We start from the raw sequence: 19,449 nt of genomic DNA on the forward strand, positions 1-19,449 counted from the left end.
CTCTCCCTTCCTCTCTGTAAAAAATCAATAAAATATATTTAAAAATAAATAAATAAATAAAAATGACACTTCGGTACTTACCTATTTTGAAAGGTTTACACATATCTAAAAAACCAACGAGCTGAGCTGTTGAGCTTTTCTAAGTAGAAGTGGATTTCTTAAAATCAAAATGAGTCAAAAATTATATTTTAATGCCTTCAAAATGAATCTGGTCCTTTTCATTGTCATAAATACTTATTTTTTGATGAAACAAAATAAATACAGTTAAAGTTCTCAGAAAAAGCACACTCTTCAAGTTTCAGTTGAAAACCCCCAGTACCTTACTCTCTGAGGCCCATCTGAGCACAGCAGCAGACTCCTGCCCGAGTGCCACTGACTGAATGTGACGAAGCACAACCTAAGGCTGTTTCACAAGCGTGATTACTGTGAAGCCATTCACTACTCAATGGAAATAAGCAAATATTTGCAGAGAAGTACAAGGCAAGTATTGTGCGTTCTTGATCCAGATATTGATAATGCTTTAAATTACTTGACCACTTGCTGACAACTCAACCAAAAGCTGACCCTTGGAGTTTGGAGGCAGGAGAAGTATGGGGTCCTTACAGTATGAGACGGCACAGAATGAGGCTTAATGGGGGGATTGCTGACAGATGTGACTTTTGTTTGCTTCTGTAGATGGTCCACCCATTCATGGAGATCCTGCTGGTTGTTGCACGACACTAATATCCGCTCAATCATGCTTCCTAGAAGAGATGAGAAAAACGGGCTGAAATTGGAAAATTGGTAGAAAGCACACACATGCACATACACACACCCAGAGTATAATTCAGCAACGTTAAACACAGCCCTCTGAAGTAGTCAAGCAAGAATCTGCACACAGATGGTAAGCTGCCTCTCATCACCATGACAGATAGCATCCGCAAAGTTTTTGCCTATCACCTGATATTTCAAATGCATTTCTATGATTTTCACTGTCCTCAATCTTTGTGATTGTCATTCCTGTCGTTGGTAGCTTTCCCTAAAAAAGAGCCCCCCCACAAAAAAAAACACAATTAGTGCTTTTCTAGTAAAGAAGGTACCGTTATTAAAGTAAATACTAAATAATTTTAGAAATGGCAGAGGAACTGCATTTGTAAACCACAAAAGCTGTCTTTGTTTGTACCAGATACATATGTATAACACAAAAAAGCCTCTATCTCTATCTCAAATAAGTAATCATAATACTATAATCAACAAACTGAGCCCCAGCAAAAAGGTACAGAGGAGCAAAATAGAACACAAATAAATTCCAACTGGTGAGTTACTCTTAACATAAATGTGAGGACACAAAAACATTACATATTATGATTAAAAAAGAAAACACACTAGAGCCTACGGTAGCTATGTTAAATGACGTTTATGGAAAGGAAGCACAGATTTGCCTCATAAAGAAATGCAGAGAAAGAATTGTACAAGTTATACTTGATTGTCCACCAGACAGGAAGCCAGCAGCTGTGCTGAGCGCTGCACAAAATGCAGAAAACAGCAGCCAACCTGTCCATTCTGAAAATGGAGGACTTGGGAACCAAAACAGAAAATGCTACTGGAGAGACACCAGAAAAGGACTGCAAATAGCCAGGCAGGACATTTGGTCCTATCCAAAACATCACCGAGACATCTGGTTCAACCAAAAGGTGCTTGAAACTTGGTCCTGACAGAAAACCGTCCACCCTTAAGAAGACATCCCTGGGTTCAAACAGCCCACACCACTTATTTTCACTTTTGGTTTACAGGATTAATACACAAAAAGTTACCATGATTTATTGATCCAATGATTGTGTTGTGGCTGTATGGTCAATGACCACCTTTCTTGCCTTGGTAGCCTAGCTGGTCATAGCACATGGAGTTAAGTACATGGGCTGGTGTAGACCAAACGTCTCCATGGATATACTATGGTACCTGGTGATCAACCAAGTCTTTAGGAAAAGTCTACCAGTGTCAGGGGCCAAGTCCTGTGAAGGACTCTCTCAGCACCTCCGAAAGTAGTAGTTCTCAGCAAGGTACGGGGGAAGGAAGGGCTGCCCTGCAGAGGACACCGGCAGTCACAGAGATGTGGGTGCTCCTGATACCTATAGGGAAGCAGGCCAGAAGTGCTGCCGAACATCCTCCTACAGCTCACGCAACTATAACGATCCAGTCCACTGAGAAAGCCTGTCCTGACGTTCGGTAGGTGAAACATTAGCCAGTACTTGGTCCTTCTAGGGTCGGATGAATTTGAAAAATGCTGTATACTGCGCACTCCTTTCCAAGATTCATAATGCACAGAAGTGTATTAGTAGCTTTGAGAAGTCCTAAAGAAATAAAGCTGTGTGACTGCTTTTAACCTAGTAAATCAACACCAAGGGATAGAATGTTCCAGTTACTGCTAGATTTAATGCTTTTTAATGTCCCTCAAAGCCAGAAATAAATATTCACAATACATAAGTCACAGCTCTCAGAGAGGGACGCCTCCCAGGAAACTGTGCAGAGTGGGAAAACAGGTCCTACACGTGGCGTGAGGTGTCCCGTGACACGTCAATGCCAACATCCAGAGCCAACTCACCAGCCTGGTCATCCACAGGGGCCTGGCCTGACCCAAAGGGCAACCTCTGCTTCATCAGGTCAGAGGAGGGCCCCACCTCAGTCTCTAGAGGTTTGAAATGTGAAGCCAAAGAGAGCTGACAAGAAAGGACTCTGCTTTTTGTTTATCAGGGTCACCTAACAAAGCAGGAGCTGCCAGTTTGAGGGAACCCAAGTAGCTGCTATATCTAAACATCTGCTCAGAAATAGACTTACAAATCAAGAGGTATTGTTTTTCTGGATTTGTCCATATATATATTTGCTTTATCAACTTACCTTGCACCTCAGGATCTGTGTCCTTAGAGATAGTTCTTTAAGTTTTGTTTGTTTCCTTCTTTTTTTGCTTAGGATTAATACCAGGATGTTTGTACAGTGACATCAAAATACACAGACAGGAGATGTATGCACATATTTGAATGTGTAACACTATACACATAACACTACACACAACACATAAATAGGGACAGCTACTATTTAAGGAAAATATTCAAAATATGCCTGGAAATGATTCTCAGATACACAATAAAAAATAAATTTAAAATGTGTTTTACCTGATAGATAAAACCACTCATCCTGGGACTGGCAGACAACATTAGCAAAATATTTGGAAAGAGTAGAAGATATCTTTCATTCTTTTCCTAATGTAAAAGAACAAACAAATTCAAAAACATATTTACAGATGTGAAAACAAATATTTAAATTAAATCTTCTGAAACACTGTACTGTATTTTCCATTTAGGTATTTCTACCCAATTACATTAGCTAAATTAAATGGAAACAAAATTAGAATGCATTATTAGACTCACAAGAAGCCCATGTAACATCTTTTTAAAAAATTTGGTTAAGGGATCTAGCTCCGCCATTTACTCTTTTTAATTAGTCTAAAATTTTATTTTTGTGATTGAGGAAAAAACAACAAAAGAACTTGTAAAACTTTAGTGGGAGGAGGGGAAATAGGTGGATCCTTCATGCTAAAAAGTGGATAAAATAAAACGTTAAAATCAATTTTCGTCTATTAATAATTCCTGGCACTTCCCTAGAACTCCCGATATATCAATTTAATGTTGTTTGCATTCATCCCGTAAACTTAATCTAGTGTACATGAAAGGCTTAAAAGCATTATTTATGTGTTAAAAATCATTCACTTCCATAAGGTAAGTAAAGCCCCAGAGACCACAATTAAAGGACAAAAATTCCCAGAACCTAAAAGAAGACACACAAGGAATGTGCAGATAGTCTTTGTCACAAGTTGCCATTTAACCACTGCCCACAAAAGCGAAATGATACTAGGAAGCAGTGTCTCCAAGTAGACTTCAGAACATCAGCCACATGCAAAGTGCCTTGAAAAAGACATTCTATACTCGAAAGATGTTTTTGAAAAGTACTTATTATATTCCCCTCCTTTTTCTATTTCCTTTTTTTGTTAATCCTCACGGGAGGATTTTTTTTCCATTAATTTTTATATAAAGTGGAAGAGAGGGAGGGAAACAGGGATATTATTATCTTTTCAGTCATCATTATAACTTTAAATCTTTTTTTTGAGTGAATGTTTTCTAGATCTAATATTATAAAGAAAACACTGAGAAATGTTTCTACAGATTTTTTAAGTAAAATTTAAAAGTACATAACTAAAAAAAAAGATTTGGGTTTTTTTTTTTAAATCATTATAGTCTATTAGAAAGTCAGGATTTCTTATGATACCCAAATTAACACCTAGTGAGCTGATATCATTTTCAAATTTCATAGGCAAAAAGGAATGTGCATTGTGAGTACAAGTTTCACTTTTCTTACTGTCCTAAGAATTCCATGTTTGAAATGGGTAGTTAGCATATTTTGATCATGTTGGTAATTTTTCACAAAGGTAGAATAGAATTCATAAAGAGGTACTAGCTTAGTGACCCAATGAACATGTAACTTGTAAATACTGAAACACAAACTGCTCCATTTTCACTGTGTGGGGAAAGCACAAGGTTCTGGTTTCATCTCTCACTTAAACCAAACCTGTAAGATAACTGTGATTCCCATAAGCAAATGCCAATTAGTATTAGATAACAGAAAAGTATAATGATCTAACCATGGAAAACAGTACATTTCCTGGAATGGCAGTGTTGGTAAGAAGCCCATGGCCAGAAGCACATACTTCTCTGTGGCAGACATTTGCCAAACTGGACTACTAACGAGGGATCTAAAATCCTCTCTAGACACCATCTCTTAGTTGACACTGATACAGACTTTGATCATAACTGCTCTTGGCTGCATCTTAACTGGTCAAGTAGTCCATAGCCAGCTAAGCCTTGCTAACATACTGGAAACCACTTTTATATTTGGCAAGGACAAAAAGTAAGCAAACTTTTTATTTTTACAAGCTAAGAGTCCTATTAAAATGTTGTCATCATTTGGTAGTCCTTTAAAATCTTGTATTACACAATCATCAAAACATAACATTCTAAAGTATAATCTTGACTGTCACTAAGGAAACTTAAAAAGCATTTATAAAACATAAATAGCATTTAATGCAAATTATGTTCAGCTCTTAATTTTTATCTGAGGCATTTTAATGGTTTCAGGGAAAACAACCAAGAAACTAGAATAAGAACAAAGTCCAACAGCACATGGCTGGTGTCCCTTCCATGGCATGTGTTTCTTCCACCGCTGTTCCCATCCACTCTCTGCACACTTGCATGACAGTACCTCACTTCCGGCACACTGAATCATGACCTGGGACATGTAAATGACGTTGCCCAGGGTCTTAATGTCATCTCCCTCCCAGCTCCGGATGGCTTCCGTCAGGATCTGCAACTCCAGCTCTTTCCTTTTCCGTACATCTTGACACTGGGCCTGGAAGACATAGTAAAACACTATTAAAAGAGACAAACTTCCAGAATTGTAAGTTTTGGCCATACTGCTTTGTAGCTTACTTCTTCTTAAGGCAGATAATCTACTGAACAATGTATTTAATTCACAAGCATGGAATCAAGTCCAGAGAGGCAAACCTTTGGAATAAGAAACACTGTTTTAGAAAAATATAGCATATTTTGCCTCTTATAGAAGAAAAAAGCAGACTGGACAAGAAAAATATTTTCTGAAAAAAAATAAGCAGCGTTTATACTATAAATAAGGTGTGTATCTCAGAAACCCAGTCAATAAGACAGCAGACAAAAAATAAAATGGAACAACCAGTATTTCATTTCATATTCTATCACTAAAGACACTGACTGGATGGAGGCTAAAACATGTGTAAGTCATTTTCAGGTAGCTAATGCACCAATTATGTGAAGCCTTTAAAAAGTTTAAACAATTATCATTTCATTGTTCTAGTCTCCAAAGTCTAGTAAAGCATGAGAATTTATCAGCCATGGAATAACTACTATGTATGCTCATTTTTATTTCACCAGAGTAAACCTTAATTATACTTCACAGGTAATTTTTTTTATCATCTAACTTTTTTAGCTGATAAATATTTTTCTACATTCACTTGCCATAATACTATGTAAGAAAAAAACACTCCATAATATGCTTAATCACTTACTGAAAGGTTTTTGAAGGCAGTCATGGATTTTTGAATATCTTGTCTATCCGGATGATAATCCTTTGAGTAAAAGAAACACACCATTAGCTTTCATAATGAAAAGCTTTATCTTAAAAAGACGTTCTCTATAGACTCTACTGAATCTTCCAATACTTTTCAACCTGTAATATGTCCTATTTTTCCCAGCATTAAAGTGCCACCTCTTATTCTTTAAGGGAATCATGGAGCCAGTGGCCTTAGGGGAAACAATCATTCAGAAGAGAGAAGCCAAGAGCTGAAGCTGGAGTCAGGAGAGCAACATCTGCTGTGGTGAATGCAGACAGCACAAACCACACCCACTCCTAACACTTGGCGTCTGCTGCTTTGGCAGCAGGCGAGCAGTTGTGGAGAAGACCGACGGCCTGCCCTTGACAGGAAAAGCTCACCAAACCCTAGCCAATTGTTCACCAAACCCAAACTTCTGCAAGGCTCACAGCCTGTTTTTCAGAAATAAGATAAATACATATCTTTAATTAAATGATGCTTTTACATTATATTACTCAACTTATAATAATTGTAGTTAAATGTTCCTGCTAGGGCTCTTCAATTCTATTAGCATTTTCTACCTTTCGAAACTTTTTCTATCAGCAGCAATGGGTGAAAAAGGAGATAAAGGAGCTGGGGAAAGGAGAAAATATTTAATACTTAACAAAATCATTTGGAAAATACACTGAATTAAAAATCTTGGTAAACTCTTTTTGTTGATTCCAAAATAAGTCATTAATAATTTTTTTTACAGTGGCTAATAGACTTCAGTGACAGGCATGTGATAAGCAGTACCTCCATGTGTCTCTCGAGCTCCTTGAGCAGAGTGGGGTACTTATCCAGGCGCATGAATGGTTTGCTGAGGCCAGTGGTCAACACGAGAATCCCCGGACTGTTGGCACCTTTCATCTCCATGAACTCTCCCAACTCCTCACTAAGCAACAAGCCGCCAGCAATGAAAGAGTAAGACACTGCTGTTAAGAGTTCACCGTGGTGACGCTCCCTTATCCCCACTAGCAAAAATATAACAGCATACCATTAACATTGTTAAAACTATAGCTTTTCTAACCAAACATGTGCTGGTTATTTCAAAACACCAAAGGAAACCCCAGAAGGTTCATGTTGCATCTCTCATTATGAGTAAAAACAATTGTGCATAATATAGAATACATGTAGTCACCTATGCAAAGAAAGGTCATTTCAGCAAGCCAATTTCATACAGAAGGGTCAAATGTAAACGTGCAGTCTTAGAGCTAAAATAGATCCCAATTATATGGGAACTTCAAGGTGGTGAAAAGTGTAAGAGGGGAAAAATGCTTTAAAACTATAATAACCTGAATCAGAGCGTTAACACTCCAGTTGCTTATCAATCCACCAAACATCCCCTGAACATTGACTGCAACCTAAAGCATTTGTGAGAGCAACAAGTGTTTCCTTCAGAGTGCACAATATGGCACAATAAAATAATATTTAAGTTTTAAAATTTCAAAAGTATTTCCACATCAATATTTCATCTAATCTGTACATTATGCAAAGAAAGTTGTCCCCATTTAATGTTGAGGAAACTGACTATATATTCAGAAATCTAAAAAGCTTAAAAAGAAATTTGTAATATTTTAATATTCTTTCACCATTAACTTCACCATTATTCATGTACCTTTTACAACCAACAATGCCCTCCTGAGCCCTGTAGTAACATGCACACACTGTTTGCCCTGAGATATCCAATTCAGCAGCCCTGTGTTTAGAGTGACCCAGGATGGCCAGGAGTGCAGAGGGAGTCAACCTCTGTCACTGACACATTTACGACTCGTATCAGTGGCTGAAACTCTGCGTTTCTGTCTCTCCATTGCAGGACAAATGATGTTTAGGATCCATGTGAGGACCTGGATTTGCGTTCCTCACTGTTGCTGCACATGTCATTCCAGACATGGGAAACTGAGGGATAGACAGGCTGGGAGAAAAGAAGGCACCAGATCAGGTCACCCACTGGGAAGAGAATAGAGTGAACTCTGAGTCTCCATGTCACCTATTAGGAAGAGCATTATAAATGAAGCCATAAAATAAAAATGCTAAAGAATAACTGAACACGCCGAAACCGGTTTGGCTCAGTGGATAGAGCCTCGGCCTGCGGACTGAAAGGTCCCAGGTTCGATTCTGGTCAAGGGCATGTACCTTGGTTGTGGGCACATCCCCAGTAGGGGGTGTGCAAGAGGCAGCTGATCAATGTTTCTCTCTCATCGATGTTTCTAACTCTCTATCCCTCTCTCTTCCTCTCTGTAAAAAATCAATAAAATATATTTTAAAAAAAAGAATAACTGAACACATTCGTCCTCAATGTAGGTTACCTGAATCTGACCACAGGGACCCAGCCACTGCCTCACTTCCTCCATCCCTCCCCTCACCCAGGTATAATTGGCCCCCTGCCCAAACTTCTTAGGACCAGTAGCCACTCCAAGGACTCCTTACAAAATTTAGGATAAATCATTTGAAAATGCCAGCTCAAAAGTGGTGAATATAACACTTTCCTATGGTTCAACCTAAAAGGACTTCATTGTGAGGAGGTGTGAGAGCAAGAGTTGGTACTCCCCACCTCTTATCCCATCCTCAACTGACCGCAGTGATGCACCTAAAGGAGAAATCATCTTACTTAACTAAACCAACTTAGAAATATAAGGTTTCAAATATCAGCTTGAAAACAAATTAATTAATCACTAGGAAATTAGCCTTACTTTGCTTACGCATGTAAGACCTCTTTACAAGACTACTTCTATCTAAATTCAGGTTTGTGAAAACTCGGGGGACCCAGTTAAGCAAGCAAGGTACATTGCATTTAAAATCAGAGTGCAGCCCAGTTGGTGTGGTTCAGTGGTTGAGCGTCGACCTATGAACCAGGAGGTCACGGTTCCATTCCCAGTCAGGGCACATGCTGGGGTTGCAGGCTCAATCCCCAGTGTGGGGCGTGCAGGAGGCAGCCAATCAATGATTCTCTCTCATCATTGATGTTTCTACTTCCCTCTCCCTTCCTCTCTGAAATCAATAAAAATGTTTAATAAATCAATAAAATCAGAGTGTATTCCTGGACTGCATAAAAAATACAGTAATAATGTTAAATAGTGCCAGCTATCTATCTACCAATCTTATCTATACATACATGTTTTTAATATGAACTTTTTAAATAAATATACACATCCTCTCTAATAAAATGGTAATATGCAAATTAACCATCACTCCGCTACATAAGCCACGCCCACCAGCCAAGTCACACCCACCAGCCAATCAGAGCGAGTATGCAAATTAACCCCAATCCAAGATGGCTACAGCCACAGTGAGCAAGGTTTCCCAGGTAACAGAGCAAGCCAAGCTTTCCATAGCCGTTGCAGGCCTAAGCCTCCACTCAAGCTACAAAGTTTCAATTATAGAAGGTAAACAAATTCAAACAAATGGCGGCAGAATGGAGCTTGAGAGAGCAGGCCAGGGTTGCCGGCGGCAACAGGGGAAGCAAAGCTTTCCGCACACCCTGGCCGGGCTCACCCGCTTAAGGCTACAAAGTTTCAATTGTAGAAGGTGAATTAACTGCCACAGAGATGGCTGCCGCCCCGGAGGGAGCAGCAGGCTTGGCTCCGCTCCAGGCTACAAAGTTTCAATTGTAGAAGGAAAATAAGTCCCAGATACCAGGGCCTCTGCTTGGGTTGCCAAGGGGCATGGCCGGCCTGCAAACCACCACAGGCCCCTCGCTCAGGCCGCTCCACGCCCCAAGGGAACCCCACCCTGATCCGGGACACCCTTCAGGGCAAACCAGCTGGCCCCCACCCCTGCACCAGGCCTCTATCCTATCTAATAAAAGAGTACTATGCAGATTGGTCATCACTGCAACACACAATATAGCTGCCCCCATGTGGTCAAAGATCCTGCCCCCATGTGGACACAAGATGGCCACCACAAGATGGCCAGCAGGAGAGGGCAGTTGGGAGGCACCCGGCCTGCAAGGGAGGGCAGTTGAGAGGGACCAGGCCTGCAAGGGAGGGCAGTTGGAGGTGATCAACCCTGCAGGAGAGGGCAGTTATAGGTGACCAGGCTGGCAGAGGAGGGAAGTTGGGGGCAAACAGGCTGGCAGCAGAGTGGTTAGGGGGTGATCAGGCTGGCAGGCAGAAGCGGTTAGGGGCAATCAGGAAGGCAGGCAGGCAAGCAGTTGGGAGCCAGCAGTCCTGGATTGTGAGAGGGATGTCCGACTGCCCATTTAGGCCCGATCCCAGGGATCAGGCCTAAACGGGCAGTCGGACATCCCTCCAGGAGTCCCAGATTGGAGAGGGTACAGGCTGGGCTGAGGGACAACCCCCCGCCGTGCACGAATTTCGTGCACCGGGCTTCTAGTTTATTTAAATAAATATACACATTTAGGAGCTATTAAAAAAATCTAAGCACACTATAAAAAAGTGAAAATATAATCCTAGCTATAAAAACTTAACACATATAATAAACATTTTCTCATTTCTGTAAGAAATAAGGTTTCATGATGATTTCCTTCCATTAAGACAGCCATCATGGTGATGCAATTTAAAATGTTACCACAGAAGCTGTCAAACTACTTCTAGGGTTGTGTGTGCCTGCTTTTATAACCAACACACAATTCCGTATCTCTGTGTATATAACTCTGAGCTTTCTAAGAATGGTTTTCTCAGGAAAACCACAGGGCTACTAGGATTACTAAATCTAGGAATAGTGATATTTCAGAACCTTGTTATGATTAGTCTAGTGTTCATCCCCGAGATCATGGTGATTTAAAAGCTATGAGCAATATCCTGGAGTACCTGTTTGCATAGTTTTATCATTTTGCCTTTTCCCACAAGAGATAGGTGGGTAAGTAAAGAGTGCCCCAAGATTGACTTCAACCTGCTGCCTTCCTCCTACCTCCCCCAGCCCTCTGCTGAGCTCAGGCAGAAGTGAGAGCTGCAGACAGAACAGTCAGGAAAAAGGACGGAGAGAAGGGAGTGACATTATGGGACTAGAACTCTGTGCTGGGCATCAGAGCAAATGCTTCTGTACATGATTCCAGTAAGCATCACTCTGGGCCTGTGCCACAGTATTATTGTGCATGTTTACAGATGAGGACTCCCAGTGAAGACCACTGCCTGTTCTCACTGCTAGCAGGACAGCTGAACCCAAGAGGTTCACACTGTGTCTGGTCTGGCCCCTCTGACCACACCACACTCATGTGCCCTCCCCACACTCCTCATAAATCCTTACTCAGAAATGCTCCTCTTCAAATTACTCACTCTGTCAACCCCTACAGCATGAGTAGAGTAAAATGATGGATTTAAGAAAGAGCAATTTATATTTTATATCCATTTCTCTAAGAATTGAACAATTGATCAAGCATAAAACTAAAACTTCATAATACTAGAAGTATATTTCCCCTCCTTTAAATACAATCCATGCATGGCCTTTCTACTACAGGAAAATCACAGAAAAGTCTATTTATGTCACTTTTGATATTTAAGAATTATATTTTGTATTTTATAACTATAGTTATAGCAGAGAAATATGAATAAAACTAAGAAAGTTATCCTTATCACCCCTCACCCCCACAAAAAAAAAACACCTACAACTTAAAATGTAAGTGAACTTTTGCAAGCAAAAGTAACATCTTTTAATATACATATGACATTTTTGTAATGCCAGAACATGTGCAGTTAAGAAAAGAAACAGAACTTTATAAATCACTGGTTCATTTTTTTAGTGTTTTTTTTTTTTTAATTTAGTATAATAAAATAAAATAGTTTGTTACAGCTATTTTGACAAAACAATGGCTCTTTCTACTGTTGTGAGCAATCCTTATACAGTGAATCTCCTCTGTATTTACTGAAATGACACTGTGGGCTGCAAGAAGGCAACAAAAGGAACACAAATAAGGAGAACTATCATGTAGCCAAGCAAAAAATAACAATTAAAGTGCTGGGGGAAAACAAAACTCATTTTACAGACTAAATTATGAAACCCATAATTCATTCAAAATAGGCAACCATGAATATATGATGTCTACTATCATATGATAATGCAAAAGGTACATATCAGCTATAATTCTAGAATTGGTGGTTCTGTAAATGTATTCACAAATTCACACTCATAATTTAAACTAACCCAATAAGACTGAAAATAAGATTTGAAAATTTCAAAACATTACACTTAAAATCAATCCTTAAAAACATACTCAGGCATAAACATAGGAAAGAGGTTACAAGTTACGATTCCAGAATGCAAAGTAGTGAACGCTAACAGAAGCTACTAGCCAACTGCGATCCTCATCTCCATTCATGGACTTACGCTTCAGAAGTGCGGTCTGACCTGTGAACAGAGCGGGGACTCTGGCTGCTCAGGGACCTCAGGAGGGCACACAGGCAGTGCATCCTGCCGCGTCCTCTCCGGAGGCTCACTACAGAGCATGACTTCTCCACCCACCTCCCAACTCTGGGACAAGCCACGTGGAGGAGGCACAGTTTCCTCACTCAGAAACGTATCTATTCTTTCCGTGTTATTTTGGGGAAGTGCTACACTTACATTTCAGCTGTGACACAGTCATTAAAGTAATAGTACAGAAGAGAGGATAAACAGCACATACTTGCAAGCATTTCCTTGAAAGTGTTATTTTAGAAAACTTTAACAGTCGGAATTTGCTTTAAATGTCATCCTCATGGCAGATCCTCATTTTAATGGGAAAAATATTTAGTGAGAATCTTTCCCTAAAATTATTCACTCCCATCAAACTTCCGACCCAATCTTAGAGAACTTCCCCAAAAAAGAGTTTGGAGAGCAAAGATAAAAAAGATCATAATTTTGCCCTAACATTCTATTTGCTTTCTATTTAACTCCCCCATCACTGCATCAATAATTCCTTTAAAAATTTTCAGAAACACAAATTTAACCCTTTGCACTCGCTTGCTTTTTTCTCGATTCCTGCTACCGATGCTAACTGTGTCGAGTCACACTCAACATCCGAGTGCAAAAGGTTAATCCTTGCATTTCATTTCTGTAGAAATTTCATTTAATTTTTAATTCCCAGGAGTAGACAGCAAGAGCATAACTGAATGCGTGTTTCATGGTCTCAGAGAGGTGTGTGCTACCATAGCCCACCCTCCTGGAAAGGTGAGGGAGGGCGAGGTATTGGGTAGGGGTTGGGGTTCCTTTGGGTTTTTTGTTTCTGTTGGACACTATATATCCTAATCTCTCTTCTTTTCATCAACATGTCAAAGACTGCTGCTTCATTTCAGGGCATTTATCATATTCACTCACTTCTGATCAGTTTATACATGTTTTTTGCTTAATGCTTACAATAGCCCTATGAAATAGACATTTTCACAGATGTGAGATAACCTGGGCCCACTAGCTTAAAAGGGTTTAAAAAAGAAACCATAAACATTTTTCTAAAACACTTACCGTATTAATAAAAATCTATGCCTCTTGTGCTAACATCTGCTAACGACTGCAACATTCCTCAATCTTCTTACAATTCTCAGCAAACAGACTGGCCTTGTCGTAACAACCTAGCAAAAAACCTGTACATTCTGTTTCACGTGTTTAATTTGTTTCAGGTTGCTGGTTGTCTACAATTTAATGTTCAATATACCTATAAAACCCAGCCCTAGTTTTAAATGAGGTATTATTTTTTTACAGAAAATCTAACTGTCTCACGCACTTCCAGTTTTATGGCCTTTAGAGAAAACTGATTTGGTACCCTGATCTAGCTTGCAGCTACATTCCAGAATACTTATCAGCAACTTCAAGTCATTGTCCAAAGGGCTCTAGACTGAAGGGGAGACTTTTAAAAATAACCTTTCCATTATAAAAATTCTAATAAAGTACTTCTTACCAGTACTTTTCAGACACTAATTTCAAGGGGTAATTAGCATTTTCATGGTTGAATAATCAAGTGAATATTAGTATTGTTTTAGAGAGTACCCCAAGAAGACTTTTCCTTTCAGGTAAGAGGTCTAAGTGAACGCACCTGTGCTCCGTGAGAACATTCACTGCAGATGGGTGATTGGCACAATATGAAAGGTACAAGGTTTTCATTTGTGGCATCAGATTTAAAAAGCAGCCTCCAACTCTCTGCTGAGCTTCAGGCAACCTGGAGACATGCAACATAAAGGAAATAATCCTAAATTTTACAGACAGAGGAAAATTGCTAAGTAACAAACAGATTATTTAGAGCAAGAAAGTCCTCCTTGTGTATCACCTCTATGAAAGCAAAATATCCAAATCCAAGAATATTTCTGTTCAAAGCAGGCATATAGTAGGGAGAAGTACCTACCTTGAAAGCTGCTCTGCTACAAAACAGTGAACTAAACCCAACCTTTCCTCCAGCATCCAGATGCCAGAACCTGGGCACAGCAGAGCTACAAACCCCAAGTCCAGGCTTCTTTGGGCCGGGAGGAAAATACTAGTAGATGTCATGAAGCCTCACATTTTGCATGAAACAAGGAGAATTATAAAATTTGGCTATTTGGTTAGTACGGTTTTCTACCAAAGTAGCATCAAGATATGCACACACATAAAAATTACAAAAGCCACTTTTCCTTCAGGTGAAGACTGGACATTGAGCACATCTATCAACCGCTCTCCTTCCCAAATCCACACTATAATGACAGATGACGGTTGCCTCGATTCTTTAGAACGCATCAACTCACAAGAACAAAAAGAGCCGAAACTTTGGAAGAACCAACTTTGGAAGCTGAAAAGCATATGATGAGCAGTCATAACTGGGCAGGCAAATCCAACTCCAAGACCACACCTGAGCCCCCTGCAATTGGGCTGCCCTTCGGCTGTGGGGCCACAAACATAACTGGGTAAAGGTCTGCGAGGCAGCAAGACACTTACCTTTGTGGACCAGAAGGTCACTGGTTGAGCATACCAGCAGGGATCCTTAGAAAACAGGGAGCGTGAAAGGACACTGACCAACCCTCCCACCCAAGTCTCCTTTGTCACCAGAATGCCAAAGCACAGACAGGAAGGATTGCAACCTTCAAACCAGGAAACCAAAAATGCCTTCTCTTCTCCTGAGGGAATCGGACCCAGAGAAAAATCAGGCATAAATAGTAACAGCAAGGGTTCTCCAACAACAATCAACAAGTTACAACCCATGGTCAGCACTTCCTCTCTAAGAGTTTAGGGCATCAATCTTAATTATAAGAAGACGCAAAAATATGACCAAACACTTGGGGGGAAAAATCTAATGAGAACAACAAAGGACAAAAGGTGGGAGTCTATGAAGGGGTGGGGGGAATGGAACATTATAGTCTGCAGGGAGCAGAAAAATATTCAAAAGAATTGTAATTAATCCTGAAAGAATACAAGAACTATAAAAAAGAAAAAGGATGCTTTTGTGGATGGAAAAAAAAAGGGGGGGGATTCTATGGAAAGTAACCTCACAGGGTGATCTGATTATAAATTCCTAACTGGGCAGGTCATGGTGGGTAGTCACGCCCCAAGCATATATCTTTTTAGTAATGTTTCATCTTTTCTTCTTTAAAATATGTTTTTATTGATTTTTGGAGAGAGGAAGGGAGAGGGATAGAGAGAAACATCATCTATCAGCTTCCTCCTGCATGCCCCATACTGGGGATCGAGCCCACAAAACAGGGATGTGCCCTGACCGGGAATAGAACTGGTGACCTCTTGGTTCATGAGTCGACGCTCAACCACTGAACCACACAGGCCTCATCTTTTTTTAACTATCCTGTAATCTAATCCCCACCTTGCTTTCTCCCATCTCCATGTAATCCTCCTTAGCTCCTCCTTAATTTCAAATGCACAAAAAGAAACTGCAAATTATTATCTCAGTCTGCTGACAGGTAGTCCTCAGTTTGGCTCAAATAAATGTTTATAAAAATTCTCTACAGGTTTGGATGGTCTTACACTGCTACCTTGAAAATAAGAACATTCAGGACTAAAGTAAAGTAAAGGAGCATTTGAAAATTAAAATGAAAGAGCAATTGAAAAGGTCAAAGGAAATCTGGAAAATAAAGCTCTGAAATCTCCCAGATTAATGGGAAAGAGATGAAAAGACCAGGACAAGCAGTTCCATGTTAGAATAAAAATTCCAGATACAGAAAACAAACAAAATAAACAGAAGTAAATAAAAGAAATTATAAAATTCGGCAGATGGAAAGAACCCAAAGTGCCAGCAGGAGGGATGCAAAATGACCCAAACCCAATATATGCATCAGCATCAAAGTTCAGGATTCTAGAAACAAAGACACTAAAGGCTTTGAGGGAGAAACACAAGTTTCAAACAAAAGAATCAGGGATTAGAATGGCCCGGGACTTCTCAACAACACTGAACCTTAAACAGTGGATGGAAATAACTTCCAACAATTCTACCTCCATGCATCGTAATTAGTATGAACATGAACTGTCTCTATGCACTCTTTCCTCAGGACAGTCCTAGCAAATGAGAGACTGCAGCAACAAGAGAGGAAGACACCAGCGTCCAACACAGAGGAGGTGAAAGGCAGCAGGATGATAATCAAGGGAGACCCCGAGACCAGGCAGCATGGCTAGAGGCTCCAGAGTGACTTCTAGAATATAACATTAATAAGTATCTACTGTACGTGAATATATTGAAAGAAATGAACATAAGCCATGAATAAATTAGCAGCAGGTATAGAAAAAAGCAAGCAAACAAAAAATGAAGCCAATTATCACCATTACTATCATGGGGAAAAGGCACAGTAATTCCATCAACAGCATTTACGTAATGAAATAACCAGGCTTATTGGGGTTTTACTATTTAGTTCATTTATCCTTATCTGAAGTCAATGTAAACTAGCATCTGAACTGCTAGCAGACTCTTTTCCAAGTGTGAACTCCTAAGTGAGGGTTTTAATAGCCTTCAGGAATTAGCCACAGTTCTATCTGTAATATAAATAATCACTGACCTAACAAATAAACTTCGACTATTTATTCAGACACTGGGAACAGATTAAAAAGTAAGAAATCTTCTCTACCTTAAAAGTGACTGCAATCTTTTTGGGTAAAATGAAACAAATCCTATCTAATAATAGACAAATATGCAAATTGACCATACCTCCGACATACCCACAAGCCACGCCCACCATCCAATCAGAGCGAGTATGCAAATTAACCCAAACCAAGATGGCTACAGCCACAGAGAACAAGATTTCCTAGGTAACAGAGGAAGCCAAGCTTTCCGCCTGCCCTTGCCAGGTCTAAGCCTCCACTCAAGCTACAAAGTTTCAATTATAGAAGGTAAACAAATTCAAACAAATGGCGGCAAAATGGAGCTTGAGAGAGCAGGCCAGGGTTGCCGCCGGCAACAGGGGAAGCAAAGTTTTCCGCACACCCTGGCCGGGCCCACCCGCTTAAGGCAACAAAGTTTCAATTATAACCCCAACAGAAATGGCTGCCGGCCTCGGAGGGAGCCCCAGGCTTGGCTCCACTCCAGGCTACAAAGTTTCAATTGCAGAAGGAAAATAAATTCCAGATACCAGGGCCTCCGCTTGGGTTGCCAGGGGGCGTGGCCGGCCTGCAAACCACCACAGGCCCCTTGCTCAGGCCGCCCCACGCCCCAAGGGAACCCCCACCTGATCCGGGACACCCTTCAGGGCAAACCAGCTGGCCCCCACCCCTGTACCAGGCCTCTATCCTATCTAATAAAAGAGTACTATGCAGATTGATCATCACTGCAACACACAATATAGCTGCCCCCATGTGGTCAAAGATCCTGCCCCCATGTGGACACAAGATGGCCACCACAAGATGGCCAGCAGGAGAGGGCAGTTGGGAGGCACCCTGCCTGCAAGGGAGGGCAGTGGGGAGGCACCCTGCCTGCAAGGGAGGGCAGTTGAGAGGGACCAAGCCTGCAAGGGAGGGCAGTTGAGAGGGACCAAGCCTGCAAGGGAGGGCAGTTGAGAGGGACCAAGCCTGCAAGGGAGGGCAGTTGGAAGTGATCAACTCTGCAGGAGAGGGCAGTTAGGGGTGACCAGGCCGGCAGAGGAGGGGAGTTGGGGGCAAACAGGCTGGCAGCGGAGTGGTTAGGGGGTGATCAGGCTGGCAGGCAGAAGCGGTTAGGGGCAATCAGGAAGGCAGGCAGGCAAGGGATCGGGCCTAAATGGGCAGTCGGACATCCCTCAAGGGGTCCCATATTGGAGAGGGTACAGGCTGGGCTGAGGGACAAACCCCCTCCGTGCATGAATTTCGTGCACCGGGCCTCTAGTAGAAAAATAAAAGAAATATAAGACAGCCAATGATGCCTCAAATTTATGACACAAACTGCTGCCAGCCCACAGAGAAGGAAAGCACACACCCTCCAGGAGAAGGCGCAAAGGCCAGCCAGCATCCTTTCCAAATCACCCAAAGACCAGTCATCACACACAGCAAGGATCACACAGCAAGGATGCTGCACCTGAAGATACATCGGACCACCTGCTTTCTACCAGGATCCAGACACCTAAGACACACCCAAACTACTACACACTGGCATTTGAGCAGGTGATGTTCATACTCAGGAGCAAAGTGAAATAGTAAAGCCTGGCTTCTAGAATGGAGAGCTCTAGCAGGTAACCCCAACTGCTGAGCTGAGGGGGTTGAAGGTAACTGCAATGAAAGGATGACAAAGTTTTATGAACAAGGGAAGAACATTGTTAGAGATGTGCACATGAGAACGATTAAATTATTAAGACTGCATAATATTTCTCAGTGCTGTGCCATATGCTGTTAACCTGATCCAACACCACAGCCGTGATACATTCAAAGGAGAACGTACCTAAAATCTAGGCCAATGGATTTTCATTTCTTATATTTCATCAATTAATATTAAGTTAGTATGGCTTACATATGAACAATTACTTAATTATACAAGGTTTTCTTTCTTTGGCCCCACTGAGCCTGGCCAAAGAAGTTTTATGACCTCACTCAACCTAATTTCGTAAGAATTCACTATACTCGCCACCACCTTTTATCCCCTGGCATGCTGCTAATAATGTGGTAGACCCCCTTGGAGGAGGAACAAGAGGGCCAGAGAATAGCCTCATTCGACTCCCATATAAGCCCTTGCATGACCACTCCCTTAAGCATTAAGCCCCCAGGATAACGAGGTTCTGACTGCATCAAATAATCTTAGTCTCTGGTCTGTTGACCACAGAGGCAGTTTTCATCCAACTAAAGATAACATCTAGGCCTCGGCTGTGTTTCAGCTTCATGCCCAGGAAAGCAGCAAAATCAGAGGAAGCAACAAACACCATGGCTGACATCAGGACCAGCTGCAAGAACTAATGATCCCT

The 19,449-nt window shown here is 41.0% G+C and overlaps 1 protein-coding gene across 4 annotated transcripts in view; it reads right to left on the reverse strand.

The window, feature by feature from the left end:
- Positions 1–19,449, reverse strand: part of ARHGEF7 (Rho guanine nucleotide exchange factor 7) — a 138,108-nt gene that overhangs the window by 22,941 nt on the left and 95,718 nt on the right. For all 4 annotated transcript variants that reach the window (XM_079779582.1, XM_079779580.1, XM_079779581.1 and 1 more), the window contains 7 exons: positions 14,154–14,276; positions 6,947–7,085; positions 6,128–6,187; positions 5,290–5,436; positions 3,150–3,236; positions 940–1,018; positions 604–743 (listed from right to left, as the gene is read on the reverse strand). In XM_079779582.1, the coding sequence (XP_079635708.1) occupies positions 604–743; positions 940–1,018; positions 3,150–3,236; positions 5,290–5,436; positions 6,128–6,187; positions 6,947–7,085; positions 14,154–14,276 (775 nt within the window). The remainder of the gene's footprint in view (positions 1–603; positions 744–939; positions 1,019–3,149; positions 3,237–5,289; positions 5,437–6,127; positions 6,188–6,946; positions 7,086–14,153; positions 14,277–19,449) is intronic.

This window comes from Cnephaeus nilssonii (genome assembly GCF_951640355.1).
Source record: "Cnephaeus nilssonii genome assembly, chromosome: 8".
Classification (NCBI taxonomy): domain Eukaryota; kingdom Metazoa; phylum Chordata; class Mammalia; order Chiroptera; family Vespertilionidae; genus Cnephaeus; species Cnephaeus nilssonii.